The 18327-nt window shown below is 34.6% G+C and overlaps 1 protein-coding gene across 6 annotated transcripts in view; it reads right to left on the bottom strand.

The window, feature by feature from the left end:
- Nucleotides 1–18009, bottom strand: part of LOC125055882 (E3 ubiquitin-protein ligase TRIP12) — a 48191-nt gene extending 30182 nt beyond the window's left edge. For 3 of the 6 annotated variants that reach the window (XM_047658554.1, XM_047658552.1, XM_047658549.1), the window contains exons 1-12: nucleotides 17650–18009; nucleotides 10347–10619; nucleotides 7958–8862; nucleotides 7659–7757; nucleotides 7484–7575; nucleotides 7265–7363; nucleotides 6950–7055; nucleotides 6231–6304; nucleotides 5009–5105; nucleotides 4248–4439; nucleotides 3759–3952; nucleotides 2899–3087 (exon numbers count right to left, since the gene is read on the bottom strand). In XM_047658554.1, coding sequence (XP_047514510.1) covers nucleotides 2899–3087; nucleotides 3759–3952; nucleotides 4248–4439; nucleotides 5009–5105; nucleotides 6231–6304; nucleotides 6950–7055; nucleotides 7265–7363; nucleotides 7484–7575; nucleotides 7659–7757; nucleotides 7958–8862; nucleotides 10347–10402 — 2103 coding nt within the window. In that variant the 5' untranslated portion in view covers nucleotides 10403–10619; nucleotides 17650–18009. Of the gene's footprint in view, nucleotides 1–2898; nucleotides 3088–3758; nucleotides 3953–4247; nucleotides 4440–5008; nucleotides 5106–6230; nucleotides 6305–6949; nucleotides 7056–7264; nucleotides 7364–7483; nucleotides 7576–7658; nucleotides 7758–7957; nucleotides 8863–10346; nucleotides 10620–10707; nucleotides 10899–17649 lie in introns of those variants that run through there. The other 3 variants (XM_047658553.1, XM_047658551.1, XM_047658550.1) reach the window with 2 other exon arrangements.
- Nucleotides 18010–18327: the final 318 nt, after the last annotated feature.

An 18327-nucleotide genomic window follows, 5' to 3' on the forward strand; every position in this document is an offset into this window, starting at 1 on the left:
GTATAGTCTATTCCTGCTTTCTGTGTAAAACCTTTAGCAACTAACCGAGCACGATATCTTATGTTATCATCACTGTCCACTTTTTTCTTTAACACCCACTTACACTTAACCACTGTAGCTTGTTTTGGCCTGTCCACCACTTCCCAAGCTTCATTTTCTCTGAATGATTTTAGTTCTTCTTTCATACTGGCTTGCCAGAATTGACTTTCTGGACCATTTAATGCCTCTCCGAGTGTAATCTCTCCTTGACTACTGTCTTCACACTCCACCATACACAAGTTATTGTAACCATACCTATCTGGTCTCACTCTAGTGCGTTTGGGTAATTGCTCTGGCTCAATTGGTTCAACACCTGGGTCTGAGACTGTGTCAAATGTCTTATCACTGTAAGTACTCACTGAAACTTCAGATTCTGGGACATAAGTTTCATCCCCACAACCGTCTTTAGAGGAAGAGCTCTCAATTTCTTCATAATCATTCTCTTGCTCAGTTACCTCCACTGGATGCTTACATTCCAATGGTATTTCTACCATATTCTGGTTTGGACTTTCCATGACAACTACATCTCTGCTGATTGTGACAATGTTAGTTACAGGATCATATACTCTATATCCTTTAGTTTTTTCTGCATAACCTACAAAAATCAGCTTGTTGGCCTTTTTATCCCATTTCAAACGTCTTTCCTTGGGAATGTGAACCATGACTACACTGCCAAATATACGCAAATGACTTAGGTTTGGTTTCTGACCAGTCCATACTTCATAAGGAGTCTTATTATTCAACCCCGTGACAACTGATCTATTTCTTAAATATACTGATGTATTGACGGCTTCTGCCCAGAACTTCTTCTCTAATCCAGCATCATAGATCAAACATCTGGCCTTTTCAACTACTGACCTGTTCATCCTCTCGCAGAGACCATTCTGTTCTGGTGTATAAGCATTAGTTCTCTGGTGAACTATACCTTGCTTATTTAGATAACTGCCAAATTCACGACTACAAAACTCCCCTCCATTATCAGTTCGAAGAACCTTGACTTTCTTTTCTTTTTGGTTTTCTACCATTCTCTGAAATTCTTGAAAATAATGGAACACTTCATTCTTAGCTTTCATAAAATAAACAAATGCCATTTTGCTATAGTCATCCACAAACAAAACATAGTATTTTGATCCTCCAATCGATTGATTTTCCATAGGACCTCCAACATCTGCATGAATAATCTCCAGCACATCCTCTGTTTTTGATGAACTTTTCTTGAAAGGCAACCTAGTTTGTTTGCCTTCACAACAAACAGTGCATGAAGATTTGCCTATGTTTACCACCTCAGGATATGTGATTCCATCTACAGCTCCATTTTTCATTTTATTCAGGCTATTACTATTGATATGCCCTAATCGCCGGTGCCAAGTCTCACATGATGTTATTGCAGGTGCTGCAAATATTTCATCGACTTGTAACGTTTGTAATTTATACACACCATCAACTAATTCTGCTTGGCCAACGAGTTCTTTCTGTTGATTATAAACATAGCAAATTTCTTCTTTGAAAATTACATTGTTGCCATTCCTAATCAACTGACTCACAGAAAGCAAGTTAGTGGTTAAATTCGGAACATACAATACATCTGTAACTGTAACGTCGTATTCTTCTCGATTGACTACTGTAACGATGTTTACGTCGCCAGAACACAACACTGAAACTCTAGTCTGATTTGCGATAATAATTTCTTTGGTTTCCTGCTGATGCGATACATTCGTGAGGTTATCTTTGTTTGCAGTCATGTGTTTACTTGCGCCACTATCGATATACCAGCTGTTCTTATTAAAATTTCCACTCAGAAAAACAGCACTGAAGGCATTGGTCTGTTTTCGTTTAGTATTATCCGATTGCGCACACTGATTTTTATAGTGACCGGTTTGTTTACATTTGTAGCACTTTATAATTTTGATAGGTTGCGTCATATCTGATTGTCTATTAAAATGGCCGCTTTTAGTATTGCCACTTTTCAATCTATGTCTTCCTTTCGCAATAAATGCACTTTCTGAACCGGATGTAGTACCAACATAATCATCAGCACACATGTCTACCAATTTTGTTTTTACAATATCTGCACTAACCTCAATTCCAGAATGCTCAATGGCCATTATCATAGGCGCATATTTTTCGGTCAATCCCGCTAACATTAATGCTCCAATCCACTCATCGGTTATACTGAATCCTGTTCCTCGAAGTCGCTGGCCCGTTTCTACAATTTGAGTAACATACTGTGCCATTGACTCACAGTTTTCTAGCCGAATGTTAATGAGATTTCTCAGTAGACTAATCTTCCTCATATAGCCGGAATCATCATACATATGTTTAAGCGTAGACCATAAATCATATGCCGTAGCTGCCTGCTTGATATGAACATATAAAGATGTATCGATTGTTAATATCAATTTTGCCTTGGCTTTAGCATCACTTTCAATATCACTCGCCGACGCCGATGCCGATAGCTGCGTCTTGATTTTATCCGCCATGTTTTCTAGCACCAAAACATTTTGCACCGCAAAACACCAGTCGTCATAGTTTTCACGACCCTTCAACTTTGGGACGTTGGCTATATAATTCACCGACATTATTATAGCAGTATGGATAAAGATAATACTTTAAACTTCCATAATACACTTCAAAACGGGTCTGGGCCCATAACCTATAATAATGAAACAACGGTGGACGTTGACAGACTAACTTTAATTCAATGACAATCATACATAGACCCACAAATGAGTACTTTCTTTATAACAAACTAGATGTCACTAATAGTACATAAACATTATTTTGATACATATTTAACAGGCGGGTTCTTAATCAATGTACTCACGTGAAATCGACATTAAACAAATAAAATTTTCTTACCGCTTGCAAAATCGCCTTAGAATGTCTCCTAGATAGCATATCCAGAGCTGTGAGGGATTGCTCAGCAACATCCATGCATGTGATGGCTTGCAGTTTGTCTAGGAAGGCAGGCACGGCTAGGGCCACTGCCCCAGAGCTACGCGGTAGAGCCTCTAGCATGTATGTGAGGGCACGACAGGCGTGGTTCATCTGAGGTATAACATAGCTTATATAGATATGTATTGTGATCACGATTAAGTGACGGTTCTGTACGCCCACAATCTTTAGGTTTTATAAAATTAAGAAACAAATAAAAACAGGGCCTGCTATTTATCTAAAAACAACTGAAGAGCTAAAAAGAAACAAAATATGTGATGTACAGAGTCAATAATATTGAAACCATTATATTTAGCTAAGTAAATATATCTGAAAAAACACTTTTCGTCTTATCTTGTATACACAGGATTAATTAAGATTATCAATTATACTTTAAAAAGCACAAGCCGCTGTGGAGACATATTGTGACCACCCAGATCTCCCAGCTGCCTTTTTTATGGGGTTATCACAAAGCAAAAGTTTATTATTTCTCTTACTAATTTTGAGCAGTTGAAGACTAAAATAACGACGGAAGTGAGAGCCATATCAGTTGTCTCTGCAAATTCGGTAGTCCGCTTTAAAGAGTGCATTCACCGTGATATACTCCGTCCAAAAAATTCGCACTAATACAATATAATTTACTGCAGTTATAATATTACAAATACAATTGTTTTTATTTATAAATATTCAAGTTTAAAACTGCCTAAAGGGCGCTGAGACACCCTTTACAACTAAACAAAAATATCTCCTAATCAAAACCCTAGTATACTGTAATCAAATCTTACCATATCAAAGTTGTGCTCAGCAGCCAATAGGTTCACAAGAGCAGGGACCACTTGTCGTACTGGGAAACCGGCTAGTGTATCCTCATTGCCCATAACCAACAGTTGACACATCTCAATCACCGCTTGTAACTGCTGCCCTTCATCACCGGTCGCTTGGAGACCGGAGAGCAGCTGTGCCGCCTTCGATGCCGCTGCTCGAAAGGTATTTATCGGTTTAGTAATTTTAATACTTAGAAAAGTACCATAACGCTTTGAGACCACAAATTGTAAAACAGATTGTATATATTAAGGATTGTCAAAGTGAATCAAATGGTTATTGTCTATGGTTGCCTAATACTATCTTTAATACAGGCCATACAATTTAAAAAAAAAGAAAAACTATTTGTAATCCTTATAAGGCAAGTGTTTGTCGTTATTATTGATTAAGTAGTACTTGAGTATTAATAAACATAAGCGTAAGCAGAGCCTAAATTAACATGAAATATCTACCAGAATTTGCCGTCACAGTCCTATGCAAGAGATGCTGCATCCGAGGTCCAAGGGCTCCCAGCAAGTGTGGCGGAAGACCACGAGCTTCGAGAAGTGCTTGTAGACGTCCGACTTCTCCTTCCTCGGAAGAAGACTCTTCGGCACCACCAACGCCACTACCCCCGCCGCTACAGTCCTCTGCCGGTGACGATGCTAGAAATATTCAATATTTATTTATTACAATTGAACTGTGTTATAGAAAGTAAAAGAATAATAACTGATCATTTGATGCCGGTTCGTTTGCCCTCTGTTCTATAAAAAGCAGATTTAAATCCTGACCTGAATATGGTAAATTGGTCTTGCATAGAAGATTTTATTTAGTAAATCTATTGTTTGTTTATAATGCTTCACTCTGATTCATGATACCCACCGCAATTGGTTATACACATGACTTGTTCATAGCATTCTTAGTTACGTCGACAGTCGAGACTTAGCGCTAAGTACGACTCCCGTACGTCAAAAACTTATTGGATTTTGACATAAACGAGTCACAGTTTAAGTTTAAGATTCAATGACAAGTTTAGTACGAACCTATCCAAAATTCAAATTTGAAAGGTAGAATATGGTATTTAGCCTGTTCCTACATCATTATAAATTGTTATTAATGATATGATTATCATTTTCCTAATGAGGGTCTAACACTAAGCGTCTTAAAACATCTTATACCAAAAATATTTAAATACTGTGTTAGTGAGTAAAATGTTTACAAACAGTATACACACCTTTGCCCTTAGGCTTCGCATCGTTGGAAGCGTTATCAGGCATTGATACCGCTGAGGCAGACACCGGCGGCGTAGACGATGTGGACGCTATTGCACCCTGTAAATAAGAATGTTTGGTTTGGAAGCTAATATAGATGAAAGAAAATTCAAGGATTTTCTATATGAATTATGACATTACACAACATTGACATAACGATGCCAAATTTGGAATCCAACTAAACAAAATCCATCCATCAACTTGAGACCTGCTAACAAAACATGGAACGTATATTTAACGTAAAATTAAGAGACAAAATAAAATTAACCGCAATACGTAAGAAAACAAAAGTCATTGACGTCACTACATTAAAAACAAAATTGGAAATGGGCAGGACACTTACTTGGAGTAGTAAAGTGGAGTAGGGACATTACCGAATGGTGCCTAAGAGGCAAAAGCAAGGAGGAAGACAACGTCAAATGTGGAAGAATGAAATTGGGAAAATAGCGAAAGTTACCTGGCCGAGTTAGACAGAGGAGAACGACAAATAAAGGATTTATTATTATTATTATTAAGCACTAGGGAAGGCCCATGCGGAAACGCATGACAGTTACCGACTGGAACACACACAGTTTAATTTAATTTACTAGTAACTTAAATAAAGGCTTTTTTATTATTATTTAGGAGAAGCAGACAAGACAGCCCGCTTATAACCCGATACTAGTAACAGTCGGTCTGGTCAAATACATAATTCTTATTTATAATAAATATTAATCTAATTGCACCACATTAACTAACCATTGTTAGTTAATGTATGCTATTACCGATTTAGATTTTAGGTGTAAGAGTGAAGAACAATATAAGTAGAATTTTCCATAGACGATATAATTTATAAATATGAGTACGTACTTTTGGGAGCAACTTTATTAAAACACATTTATGAACTTTCGTTGTTGATTATACTATAAAATTTGATTGCTTATCCAATAAACAGATCCTTACATTATGCATTTAATCACTCATAGCCGGTATACAATTGTATATAATTGTATTGAACTTTCCTTAAATATAATTTTGTTTAAAATTCATATCACATACATCTTGAACATTCTGGAAAGTTCTATATATAAATACAAATTCGTCCTTATATATATTTCGGGGTCGATACATCTGCATATCTATTATTCATCCTCTCTTTCTATATCAGTTTAAGCGTTAAACACATTAATTATAATTATTACTTACCGTGGTTACAGATTGCGAATGAGACCGGCTGGATGCAGCACCAGTGCTTGCGCACGAACCCAGACTGCTTTTACCTTTAAAATATAAAGTCATAGATAAAAATGTATTATTAAACACGTCTTAATTTTTATAATTGTAGTAAAAGTGTTATCATTTGTCCTTGCGTGTTATAAAATAACAATATGGTAGAAATGTATCAACACTTCTAATCTTTTTGAAGTAGAAACAAAATAGTGACAATTTTGTATTAAAAAAACATTTCTTTTTAAATAAAGGGCTATAAACTTATGATTTTACTTATTAGCGAAACTGCCCTACAGCAACACCGCTAAGGCTCGTAAGTGCTATGCCGGCCTTTTTTTTAAATTCCATGCTCTTGTCTTGAAGGACCAAAAGTCAAATTATTCTGGAGTTAAATTAGGGTTCTTAATCTTACTTATAAAGAATAAACACTAACATTCTCATAATTTGATTACTAATGAGCAGTGGTTTAAAGTTACTTCATGTTCCCAAGTATATATATATTCAAGTATATATATTCCCAAGCCTAGCTATAGTATAGCTTATATTATACGCAATTTTGAAATTAACACTTGATAGTCCGTTAAACTTAATTTTCTTCCTCGTCAAATTTGATATTCTACATGTTATATTCTTATTTACTATAAGTGAAAAAGTTAAGATAATAAATAAAACTAAGTTAATAATTGGGTTATTACCTCTTTTGTCCTTACGCGCGGAATTATGTGGCTGCGGCTGCGGCATGTCGCGCGTGCGCGCACGCCGGCCGCTACTGCCCGGCTCTTCGGCCCCGCCCCCGCTCGACTAACACAAACCAATCGAAACATTCAGAACACACCAGATCAGCATTGTCAAATTAATTTTACCATAAATACTTTTGCAAAGTGGTAATTATTTCTAATGTGTCAATTTAGTCTGCTTTTATTGTTCATATATTTATGTCATGTTTGAACAATATAACTATTAAATATAGTCTTTCAACATTACCAGACAAAAAATTGTAAGGTACAAACCTGTCTCTTGGATGAAGATTCCTGCCTCTGCCGTTGAGAGGTGCTAGCTCCTCTCGTCAGACAAGCACCCAGAGTCGCACCCGTTGCAGCAGCGATACTCTTTATATTGAGATGTATTAATTTTTTTTTTACATAATAAAAAAATATTATAAAGTATATATTTATTAATTTTAAAAAGTATTTGAAATATATCCAAAAATATATAAATGTTATACTCACTCTTCTGGCGTTAGTTTGTCGTAAGTATGGTAGATCTCGGGGTACAATAAGTAGTTTGCTATCAGAACTATGCGGTTTTGACGAACTGGCTTCTGAAATAGATAATTAAACAGTTATTTCCTCATTAATTGAATTTAATTGCTATAATAATAAATCGAAGCTAATTAGTAGTTACCTTGTAGATCTTTAAATGGCGGCGGAGATACAGTCCTGCCGCGTTCGGTTGCGCTTTTACGATCCGAAAGAAACTGTACGTCGTTTGTTGTCGTATTCACTGTAACAACACATACAAATGTTTCATACTATCTACAATAAATGCACTTGATATATGATAAGACATCTGATAAGCAATCTAGCTCAGTTCAATATTAAATAGCGCAATTATATCATCATAATAAACGCTATATTCATATGACGTTTTGACTAGACGACATTTGTTTACTAAAGTAAATAGGAATTTGTTGATATGTTTACCTGAACTGTCGTTGACAACAGTGGAAGTGGGCGGGCCGAGGTCTCGATTATGACGTTTTCGTAATGAATATGTACACGTTGGAGAACCGAGCGGGTCCTTTCCTGTATCTTGATCAAGAGATGCCCTCTCAGTGAAAGTAATCTTTGTTTCTGCTGGATCTTTTGTCCGCACGTCTGTTTTAAACTTTTTGGGCTCCTCTATTTCAAATAAGCAATAACTACTCTTTCTGGTTGATAGTGAACGATGTGATGGTCGTTTCCTTTTCTTTCCCTTCCTTCGGCTGGCTGTTGGACTATAGACGGAATAATCTGAATCAAGTAGGTCCGTAACAGTCGAGGAGCTGAAGGGGGAGTACACGTAGTCTCTTTCGTCCAATGGCAATAATCCTCCTTCACTCGGGTTCGATGTGGGTTGAGGAGTTGCAGATGTAGTAGCAATATGTATGGAACGTTGCGCGGGTTGTGCGTTTGTATTTTTGGGTTGCTCACAAACACTCTCAGACCTAAGAGCAGTCCGTGAACGTGTGCAATACGCTATGCACTCACTTATTTTTGACGATAAATGCCTTTTGGGTTTTTTCTTGTCATTCAATGAAGTTCGGCGACGTTTTGAGTGTTCACCGGCTGTGTGTGGGGTATCACCGTGTTTTGAATCTAAAGTATCGTATCGGGTTTCGTATACGTCCGTTCCGTAGGACCACCTTTCAGAGAGTGAGTAATCAGATCTGGGCAGCGAGTTGACCAGACGTGAACTTCTTCGTAATTCAATGTTAGAGCTTGGAGACTCAGCTTCGCGGCTGGTATGCGGTTGGGGCGACGTCGCGGTGCGTTTGTTGCGACGACTGGTGCTCGCCTTACGCACGTTACGTAAGCACCGACCGCCCACCACCCTGCTAGGAGAAGACCTGCAAAACAATTAAATAACTTCACTTATTATTTTATTTTGGTACTCTACCATCTCACAACAGAAAAACTAAAATGCTATTGGTGGTTTTCGCAAAATGACAAAACTAAAAGATTAGTCCAGCAAAATCAATTTTTGTAGTATATTTGAAATAATATTATATTAAATTATTGTATTTTGTATGGTGGTAAAATTGTTATTGCACTGTGCACTTAGTTCTTCTGACACTGGGCTTAGGAAAATACCCATTTAACTTACAAAAAACATCCAATGTTATATATATAAGAATTTGGGGTTTTAGAATTGTTATATTATCACAAGTCCTGACAATACTGCATTTTAATAATACATATATCCTTCCATTCAAATAATCAAACTATTTTCGCCTTATTAATAATGTCAAGGAGCTTTTCATGTAAACAAACATATGTGAAAGTCTATTCAAAATACTTTAAGAATATTAAAGAACACTTTGTGTCAAATGCTGATCAATTTGGAATTTGTAATTGACTACAGAAACCACTAATTACAGAGTATTATTATTTTTATGTTGGAAACATAATTTATTTGTTGTTTATTATTAATTTTAGCCATGACCACACTGATTCTTTTTTTTCTTATTCATGACAATTGCTTAAATTTAATAGATTTTATTTGAGTTCTATTTAGTTTAACCATTCCCATGAGTTACTAATTGGACAGTAAAAAATATGAATAGGGATATATTTCTATGCTTTCTAGTAACTAGTTAGTACTATGAAAAAACTACAGTATTTTTTGTTGGATGTGTAAACATTTTTTGTAAACAGTTTAGTTGTGAAAGCCTAATAACAGAAGAAAATAATATTGTGTAAATTCCTACATAAAATTATATTCCACTTAACGCTGCTAAACCAAAATATAACAAATATCACCATTACAAAACATATTAGACAATGATGAACAGATATATGTTGCCCCATAACAAAGCGTATAATATTTATCGGTTTCTAAGAATTTTTAAAACACACAATATTTTAACCAACCCTTATTACTAAAATTATGAATTAAAAATGAGGGTAGGTACTATAAATAAAAAACAGTAGAATTTATTCCTTGTCAAGCTCAAACACATAAATGTAGAGCTTATAACCTGTATAAGGTGTTGATATGCTGACTAAGATATCAATATTTTACATCATAATAGGTACTAGGACTGCTTAACTACAAGAATAATCGAGTAATCTGATGAGTATTTTTTATCGCACATACTAAACTTAAAAATTTTCAGTTTCACTCAAAAACTCTCACCATAAAAGTGATTGTTGAAGACTTTAATACTTTTTTTAAACTCATTCGTTTAAAAATCATCATAAGAAATAGACCTCATATTGGTACACATTACTGTAACATGGCTAGTACAGGATAACTCTCCACGATGGAGACATGGTGTTCAATCTACAAACCAAATATGGTGACTGTGTCACAGGTTTATGTTTATATTACCTGCTGGACTCTCTCGTGAGTGCAGAGTGCGACGGTGTGGTGTGTTGCTCGGCCATAGACGACGCTGAGAGAAACGGGGCTGCTTGTGTGTGGCCTGCGCAGGCCGCCCGCGCCCGCTACCTGCCCGGAACCATGCCCGGGCGAACACTAAACCACTGTCTATGCATCCACTATCGCCAACATCAAAACCACATCAACTATTTCCACTAAACTATCTCACTTACTGCACTTTTCAAAATATACAGATTATAAATGTTAAACTTCTTCTCAAATCTGGAACAAAGATAAAGAAAATCAGCAAAAGAAATTAACATAACACTACGTTACATAAACATATCAATTATTAATTAGAACACGATACCTGCCACCGAAGCAGACCTTCGATTGTTTTCGATTCGGAATGATATTATTAGTTAGCTATTCAAGATGTTAAATATTATTTATCACCACGTTTTATGAAAAATAGTAAAAGAAATGACACATCAAGGGCGATTTTCGTCGTATTTTTCAATAATATTCACTGCAAGTCACAGCTGGCCGTCTGTCAAACAAACTAAATCAATGTTGCCAACGCTACCGCTTGCGCATGGCCATAAAATCGGGGAAAATTGCCATCAATAAAAATATTATTATTAAAAATACTTGTACATGTCAATATGTATAAAAATAACATTAGAAACAAGAAATATCACATTTAAGTAATTTATTGTCAAACAATATTACCCTAAAATCGTTAGGTTCTTAAATTAATAATAAATAAACTACATTGTAATAGTAATAAAAAACTTATCGCAGATGGGTTTGTCATTGAAATTTAGTTTTTTATATAGTTAGCATAGTATGCAGCTTTTTGCAATGTGTAATTTGTATTTTGAAAGTATCAAAGCATTAGCAGGTAGTAAAACTTGAATAGGTAGGTGAGGTTAATTCTATTTGCGCCTACCTGTGTAGGTAGCAGGTACTTGTCTGGTCAGGGTCTCCGTAAACGCGAGACTCTGGATCAATAGTGGAAGTTGAAAGTTGGAACAAAGCACATTGAACCAGCCTTGTGTACATTCATTAGTTCAGTATGCACTCATTATTGTTATCAATATTATATTAATCACTGTGTGGTCAGTTATTTATATCTATCTTTCAAGATAAATTTGATGTTTATAAACATGCTCACAAAAATTCTCTGCTGTTTACTTCATTATACTTCGATGAATTATTGTTTACCTATTTATGTTTTCTAAATTATTTGAAATGTCATTTAAATTGTAATATAAATAAAAAAATAAACAATACGACACATCTTTCATTCGACGTGTTTTAGTTGTATTGTTTGTGTTACAGTCTATTTTAAAAATGCAATTTTAAATCGTAAAGGGTCTGCGCCCCAAGGCCATGGGTCGTCAACCCGATTGTAGGTACTGGCACGTGCAAATCCTGCTGGCCTCGCTGCTCAGAAATCAGTGGTCAAGCCTGAAACGAACTTAACCCTTCCGAAACAGAGCGCCATTACGATATTCATTCTCTACGTGGACGCTCGAAATTATTTTTAATATTGTAAAGCGTAATAGCGAAACTACAAATTAAATTAATAATTAGAAGTTACATTTAAAAAACTCCAAGAAGGATTACTATTTGACGCATGTTTTCTTATTAGTATTAAACTAACAATTAATGATAAATCATTCAACTATCGAAATTGACAATCTAGCTTTCCATTAGTGAAATAATTATGAAAATAAAATAAAGTAGTATATTGCATACAAATATTTTCTGATTATAGAAAGATAGTTCATCAGATTTTGTATGTGTTAGGAATGATATAAATATATACAGTTGACAATCACGAAATGCAGTCATATTATCAAGTCCGTCAGTCTCTGCTGATGTTTAGCTCAGACTCGATAAACATAACTGCATTACTATAGCACGGTTTATTTTGATCCCGCAAACCGTTAGCACACCGGTTCAGTAGCTTGGAAACATTCACTTTTATATGATTGGGTTGATACTAAAACTAAGAGAGGTTCCCTTATGTTTCATTATTTATTTCTAACTAACGATAAGAATAATAAGTTAATAGCGTGATTCATACTTGAGTTTACACTATGTATTGCCTAATTTTGGTCACCGTTTGCCGGATTTTTCCAGATTTAAAATATAACAGACAGCGATTAAAGGGCTTTAGAACTAATTCGGGCTAACCCAAACACATAGTATCAAAATAAATCTGTTTACAGTGCAAGGGGGAGTCAACGACCGGGCCTTTGCAGCTCCCGCGCCCCCGCCAGTGGCGAAACACTCGTCTTTGGTTCCCTATGGGTTCAATGACCTTAACGACCCTTTGATTTAGCAGTTTGCACTAAATTGTCAGAACCCTATTAATAAATACGAAAGAACATAGTAACAATTGATTGTTTGGTTTACTTACGACATATAACAATTAAAATAGATGTGTAAGCATTAATAATATCACTTTAGCTGAAACAGACGATTATGCGATATTGCTATTGCTTTGCTGACCTACATAGTATTATTTAAAAATGTGTGAACAAAGAATAGCGAAGACAAGAAACAAAGCATTATTGAAACGAGCGTGCCACAAGAGTATACCTAATACCTAGTTTAGGTTTTTGGTAGAAATTGATCTTTGTCGCATTTTTACTAGCTTGCATAGTTTCAAACGGAGTAGTTTTCTACCCACTTCATTAACTTAACCCACAAAAAACAACTTTTCTAACTAGAAACATTGTTCAAACTATAAACAGTTTTGACAGTGAAATTAGATATTTTCGTTTAATGTATTTTGTTAAAATACTTGAAACCTTAAAATGTTTTTATATCTTCAGGAGAAACAGATTGTTGGTAAATTATTTTTGTATAAATAAATAACAAAGAAATTGTCTAAATCTTAGCCTTGTTCACTGGACCTACTGTAGACTGCAAAAGTCACCTAATGCTTTCTTATTTGAAATGCATACTTAAATTCTCATTTTTCCTTAGGACGGAATAGAGGGCAGTAAATTTTCTTCCAAAAGGTTTTGATACCTTGCAGCATTGATAGAACCATCCACAACCTGCATACCACCAACACCTTGTGCAGACATGCAGCCCCATATCTTACGAGACGCTGAAAAACTTCATTTCGCATTTAAGACTATCAGTATGAAATGCTAAATTTTTGTTCCGTATCACTTTTTTCCTTTCATCGCCGACTGTCACTTCAAATTTGGACTCGTCACTCCAAATGATACTACACTGATACGCCACTGATCGGAAATCCAATTTTGATCACGAGCCAACTTCAACCTCTTTGTCTTTTGTACAGCAGTCAACAGTGGTTTCTCCTTAGCGGTGTCAAATCCGTAACCCATTCTTTTTAGGACTCTTTTGCAAGTATCAACTGAGACGTCTTTGTGAATCATGTCCTTCCATTGCACCGTGTGTTCTCCAGCTCTCTCATGAGTTCTATCACGACGATTATTTTTGATAATTTTCTTCAGGATTCTGTTTTCTCTACTGCACTTGTGATGCGTGGTCTACCAGTTTTCTTCAAACAAGAAGTCGTTCTATTCTTTTTATAGTGCTGAATGATAGATTGGACTGTAGACCTGGGAAGTATCAAGTCTTTAGATATTTGGTAACTTGATTTGTCAGAATCGACCCCACAAACTATTCGCTTTCGAAGCTCTTCACACACGGGTTTTTCACGACCCATTGTTATTTGAAAACAAATGAAAAAAAACGGATATTTTCAGAATTTATACTGTCTCACTTGAGAAATGACACAGAATTACTTTTACAAACTTTAATTATGCAACATAATTGTACAAAGAAGGAATAATCTTATTTAACGAACTATTTTGCTTATAACTGCTTCGAATTTAAAACAGGATATGTATAAATTCAAAACGCTAAAATAGTTTAACGCGACATGTGATAGTAGAACATTTAAGATGTTCATATTATATATATACTATATTTTATATAGATATACAAAAATAATGAAGTTAGAAAAGATCTCACAGAGAAAATTTCACACTAGACGAGCTATTTTGCATCGGGGCTCGTACCTGTACTAACATATGGATCACAAACTTGGGCGCCTACTAAAGCGCAGTATACAAATCTACAGGTGTGTCAAAGAGCGATGGAACGATGTATGATAGGGAAGAAAAGAAGAGACAAAATAAAGAATACAGCGTTAAGAAAAATAACTAAGGTAACAGATGTTACAATAGCAATAACTTAAACTAAAGTGGAAATGGGCGGGGCACATGGCAAGAGGAACAGAAAAGAGGAGCAAAAAGCTACTAAACTGGTGCCCAAGGTACAGCAAACGAAAAAGAGGGAGACAACTCAGATGGTGGATAGACCACATTAAGGAAACAGCAGGTGGTACATGGCAGAGAGTGGCACAGTGCAGAGAGGAATGACGGGATTTGGAGGAGGCCTTTGCCAAAAAAGGGCACTAGATACACTAGAAGAGTATTAAAATGGAAATGTGTTTAAATGTATCTGAATAAAGGCTATTATTATTGTTGTTATTATTATTAATCATCATCTAGTTCCTTCCACTAGTCAACAGTTTAACGTGAACTTCATAATTATTAAAATATTGTATATTTACTGTAATTAGACATATTACATAAAATCTTATACCAACCCTAAATATACATTCCATCTGTAGATCCAGAACTAAGACAGCAAAATAGTCTATCACCGAACCAGACAAAGAGTAATGCTTTCCATTAAATACATAAAAATGGTATTTTGTAGGTTAAATTTCAGTGAAAGCTATGGTGTCGCAACTGGTAACAATATCTCCAACATAGAACCAAAAGGTACGAGTTACGACAACCATGTTGCGCAATGAACCATGCGCCCAAAGACGGATTATCGCTGCATACAGAATACAAATAAATATTTCCTTTACTTTGTCGATAAATTAAATAATGTTAAGCCTTCTAGCGCATATACTCCCAAGGGAAATAAAGACACGAAAAACTATTACTCTAACTAGAAATCTATTGACAAAGAATTTCTCTTTTCTCTTTGTCATTAAATATCTTAAATTTACAAAGTACTAATTCTATGGCATCAAAGTCATTTAACTTGCGCTAACAAACTAACGTATAGTAAATTACGGTCATGATATGTCAATACTAATTTAATTAAGTGAATTAATATTAATCATCTTATTTAAATATTTCAGGTGTCCGGTTCAGCTATAGACAAGACAATGAAGGTACTACATCGCAACTATTTAATATACAAAGAAACGATCAAGCTCTTTAATAAACGCTTCCCAAAAGGCTTATTTGCCTTTTAAGGTATTCAAGCAAATAGTGAATCTATTTAATAATTACTTAACAAGCAATCAATATGCCTAGGTATACCTTACGTATGTACACGCGAACAATTTTATCAAACGACCTTGTCGGAAATTGCATTATGTTAGTTACGTTACTAAGGCGTGGGTAAGCAAGTAAAACAATACATAGTAGGGATTCATTACAGTTTACCACTGTTTACATAAACATTTTTACTTTAATATGACTGTCGCTTTAATAGCCCAATAATGATTTCCGCGATATAAAAAAATTTTAGAGAAATTTGTTCGGATTTCTAGAAAGGCACTACATAAAATAACAATTTGACACAACAAAGAATAAAGACCTAGAAGGTGGTTTTGGAGACTCGTCTCAGAAACAACGCGTGAGGGTAGGTAGAGAAATGTTTCATTCCTCGAATCTTCGAGACTATTATCATGTCACGATTTTGCTCTTACAATTATTTTTGATAAAGAGACAGTATGGGACCAGGTAACGAAGCATAGTCTATATCCTAAGTATAGCTTGTCCGGGCCGCGACATAGCCGGATCGATAGAGGTGCCGTGGATCAAACAACCACCCTGCCTCCACGCTCATAACTGTATGTACATTGTACATAGATCTAGCCCTAGTTGACAACGGAAGGATATTTTTGTGAACGTCATGTTCCAATACCTATGATCTAGCTGTTATCTATAGTCATAAGTATAATTTGTTAGCTTAATTAGTTACTTAATTAAGTACAATCACAGTACGACTCAATATAATAATTTTAATGATATCACAGTTTTAATCAGCAATTACTAACAGCGCATTGATGACGTCACATCTTACGAAATACGCGTCCACAGCTGTAATAAAAGTATTTAAAATTCCTGTTCCTACCATTTAAAAGTGAATAATGAATATGTACCAATAAATAATAACATACATTTGATTTTATTTAATTCTAAGTAACTTTAAAATATCCAAAAATAAAATGTATGATTTTCATGTAAATTATTTTTATGTATTCTACTTTTATACAGAATTATAGGAACATTAGAAAAAGTTATCCCTGGTGTGGGTTAAGGTTCAAGCCACTTGTAATACATACTGTTGTGTTTATTTATACAGTAACTTAATGTAATGACTACTCTTTATCATAAAGTATATGCCTATCATAAAGTATTTATATTGTCTTTATTTCCACTATATTGATAAGTACAGAAAACACCAACACATATCTTGATACAAGACCACTTATATTATATGATTTAATTTCTGATACTCCCCTTGATTCAAATAAATACTAACAATCTAAACTGATTGAAATCACTTATTAAATATTATTAAGGACTTACTTAAAAAGATTATGTGTCCACAAAGACTATCCGTTAGAATGTTTTTAAATTTCAATGATTATTATTAAAATAGATTAACAAGAAAATAAGCAAGTTAAATCAAATAATATCAACATTACAGAAACATTAAAAAAATTTTTTTTTTGTTTCTGTCATAATTATGTATAGTGTGCAAACTATGAATTTCACCCTAAATCTCTGAGTCAATAATTGAACTCACACAACATGGCCTAGATATACAATGTGATATTATTGTTATGACCTAAATGGCATTAACAGGTTTCAAATGTAACAGCACAAAGAAAAATTCAACATAATAACATAATTTACAATGTTTTCATATTTTAATAAAAGGTGGGATGAATTTAATTCACAAATATACAATTTGGTAAATACTAAATACTAATAAGTAATATTTCAAGAAACAATAGTTTCCTTTGTTACAAAGAGACCCATTTATGTACTTATACAACGCGATTAAGGGAAATAACTTTAAATATCAAGGTTGAGAATTCCTTCCACTTAAACATGCATAATAATATTGTAACATGCAAGATTCATCATCACCACATTTATCAAACTATTTTGATTAATCATAGATAGCCTTATAGTCAATAAGTAGCAAAAATTCTTACCTTTACAATGGAAAACCTTTTATCGACGATTTTGTTCACGAAAATTAACAGCACACAGAGTTTACGCGAAACCAATGCATTAAATCATAAAAATACGACGTAATTGAATGCTACTTTGAACTGCATTTGTGGTGTTGTAAGTTTAACAAAATGCTGAATCGATTAAATGTTTTGTCATGAGGAAGCGTCCCGTAGGTATCTCTAATTACACAAAATATTAAAATACACCACATAAACGCATTCAGAGTAATTGGCACTGATTCAATGTAATCATTTGACACTATTCAATTTTAATCCATTTTAAGAATCCAAACATTTGGAACAAAAACAGCTGGCCGATAGTTATCTTCAGCATAGAGACTAGAGCTTATTGTTGGTAACTACACATTTTTGATGTAGCAACACAGTGTCAAAGATAGTCTGTAGCATATACTTAATACAGGTAAAAAATGAGTGGCTAACAAGTTGTAATTTGGTAAATACAAACAATTAAATGTTTTAATTTTAACAACTTTAATACAATTTTAATTTAAAACATGTTATTATTTTTTTAAACAGAACGAATAAAACACTTTGTTATACGTCTAAATTGAAAAGTAACAGCTTAGCAGTTTCAACTTTGCGGGTTACATGAATAATAATATATTGTTTCCCATTCCGCAGACGTAATAGTGGCAG

The sequence above is a fragment of the Pieris napi genome, chromosome 14 (assembly GCF_905475465.1).
Source record: "Pieris napi chromosome 14, ilPieNapi1.2, whole genome shotgun sequence".
In the NCBI taxonomy this organism is placed as follows: Eukaryota; Metazoa; Arthropoda; class Insecta; order Lepidoptera; family Pieridae; genus Pieris; species Pieris napi.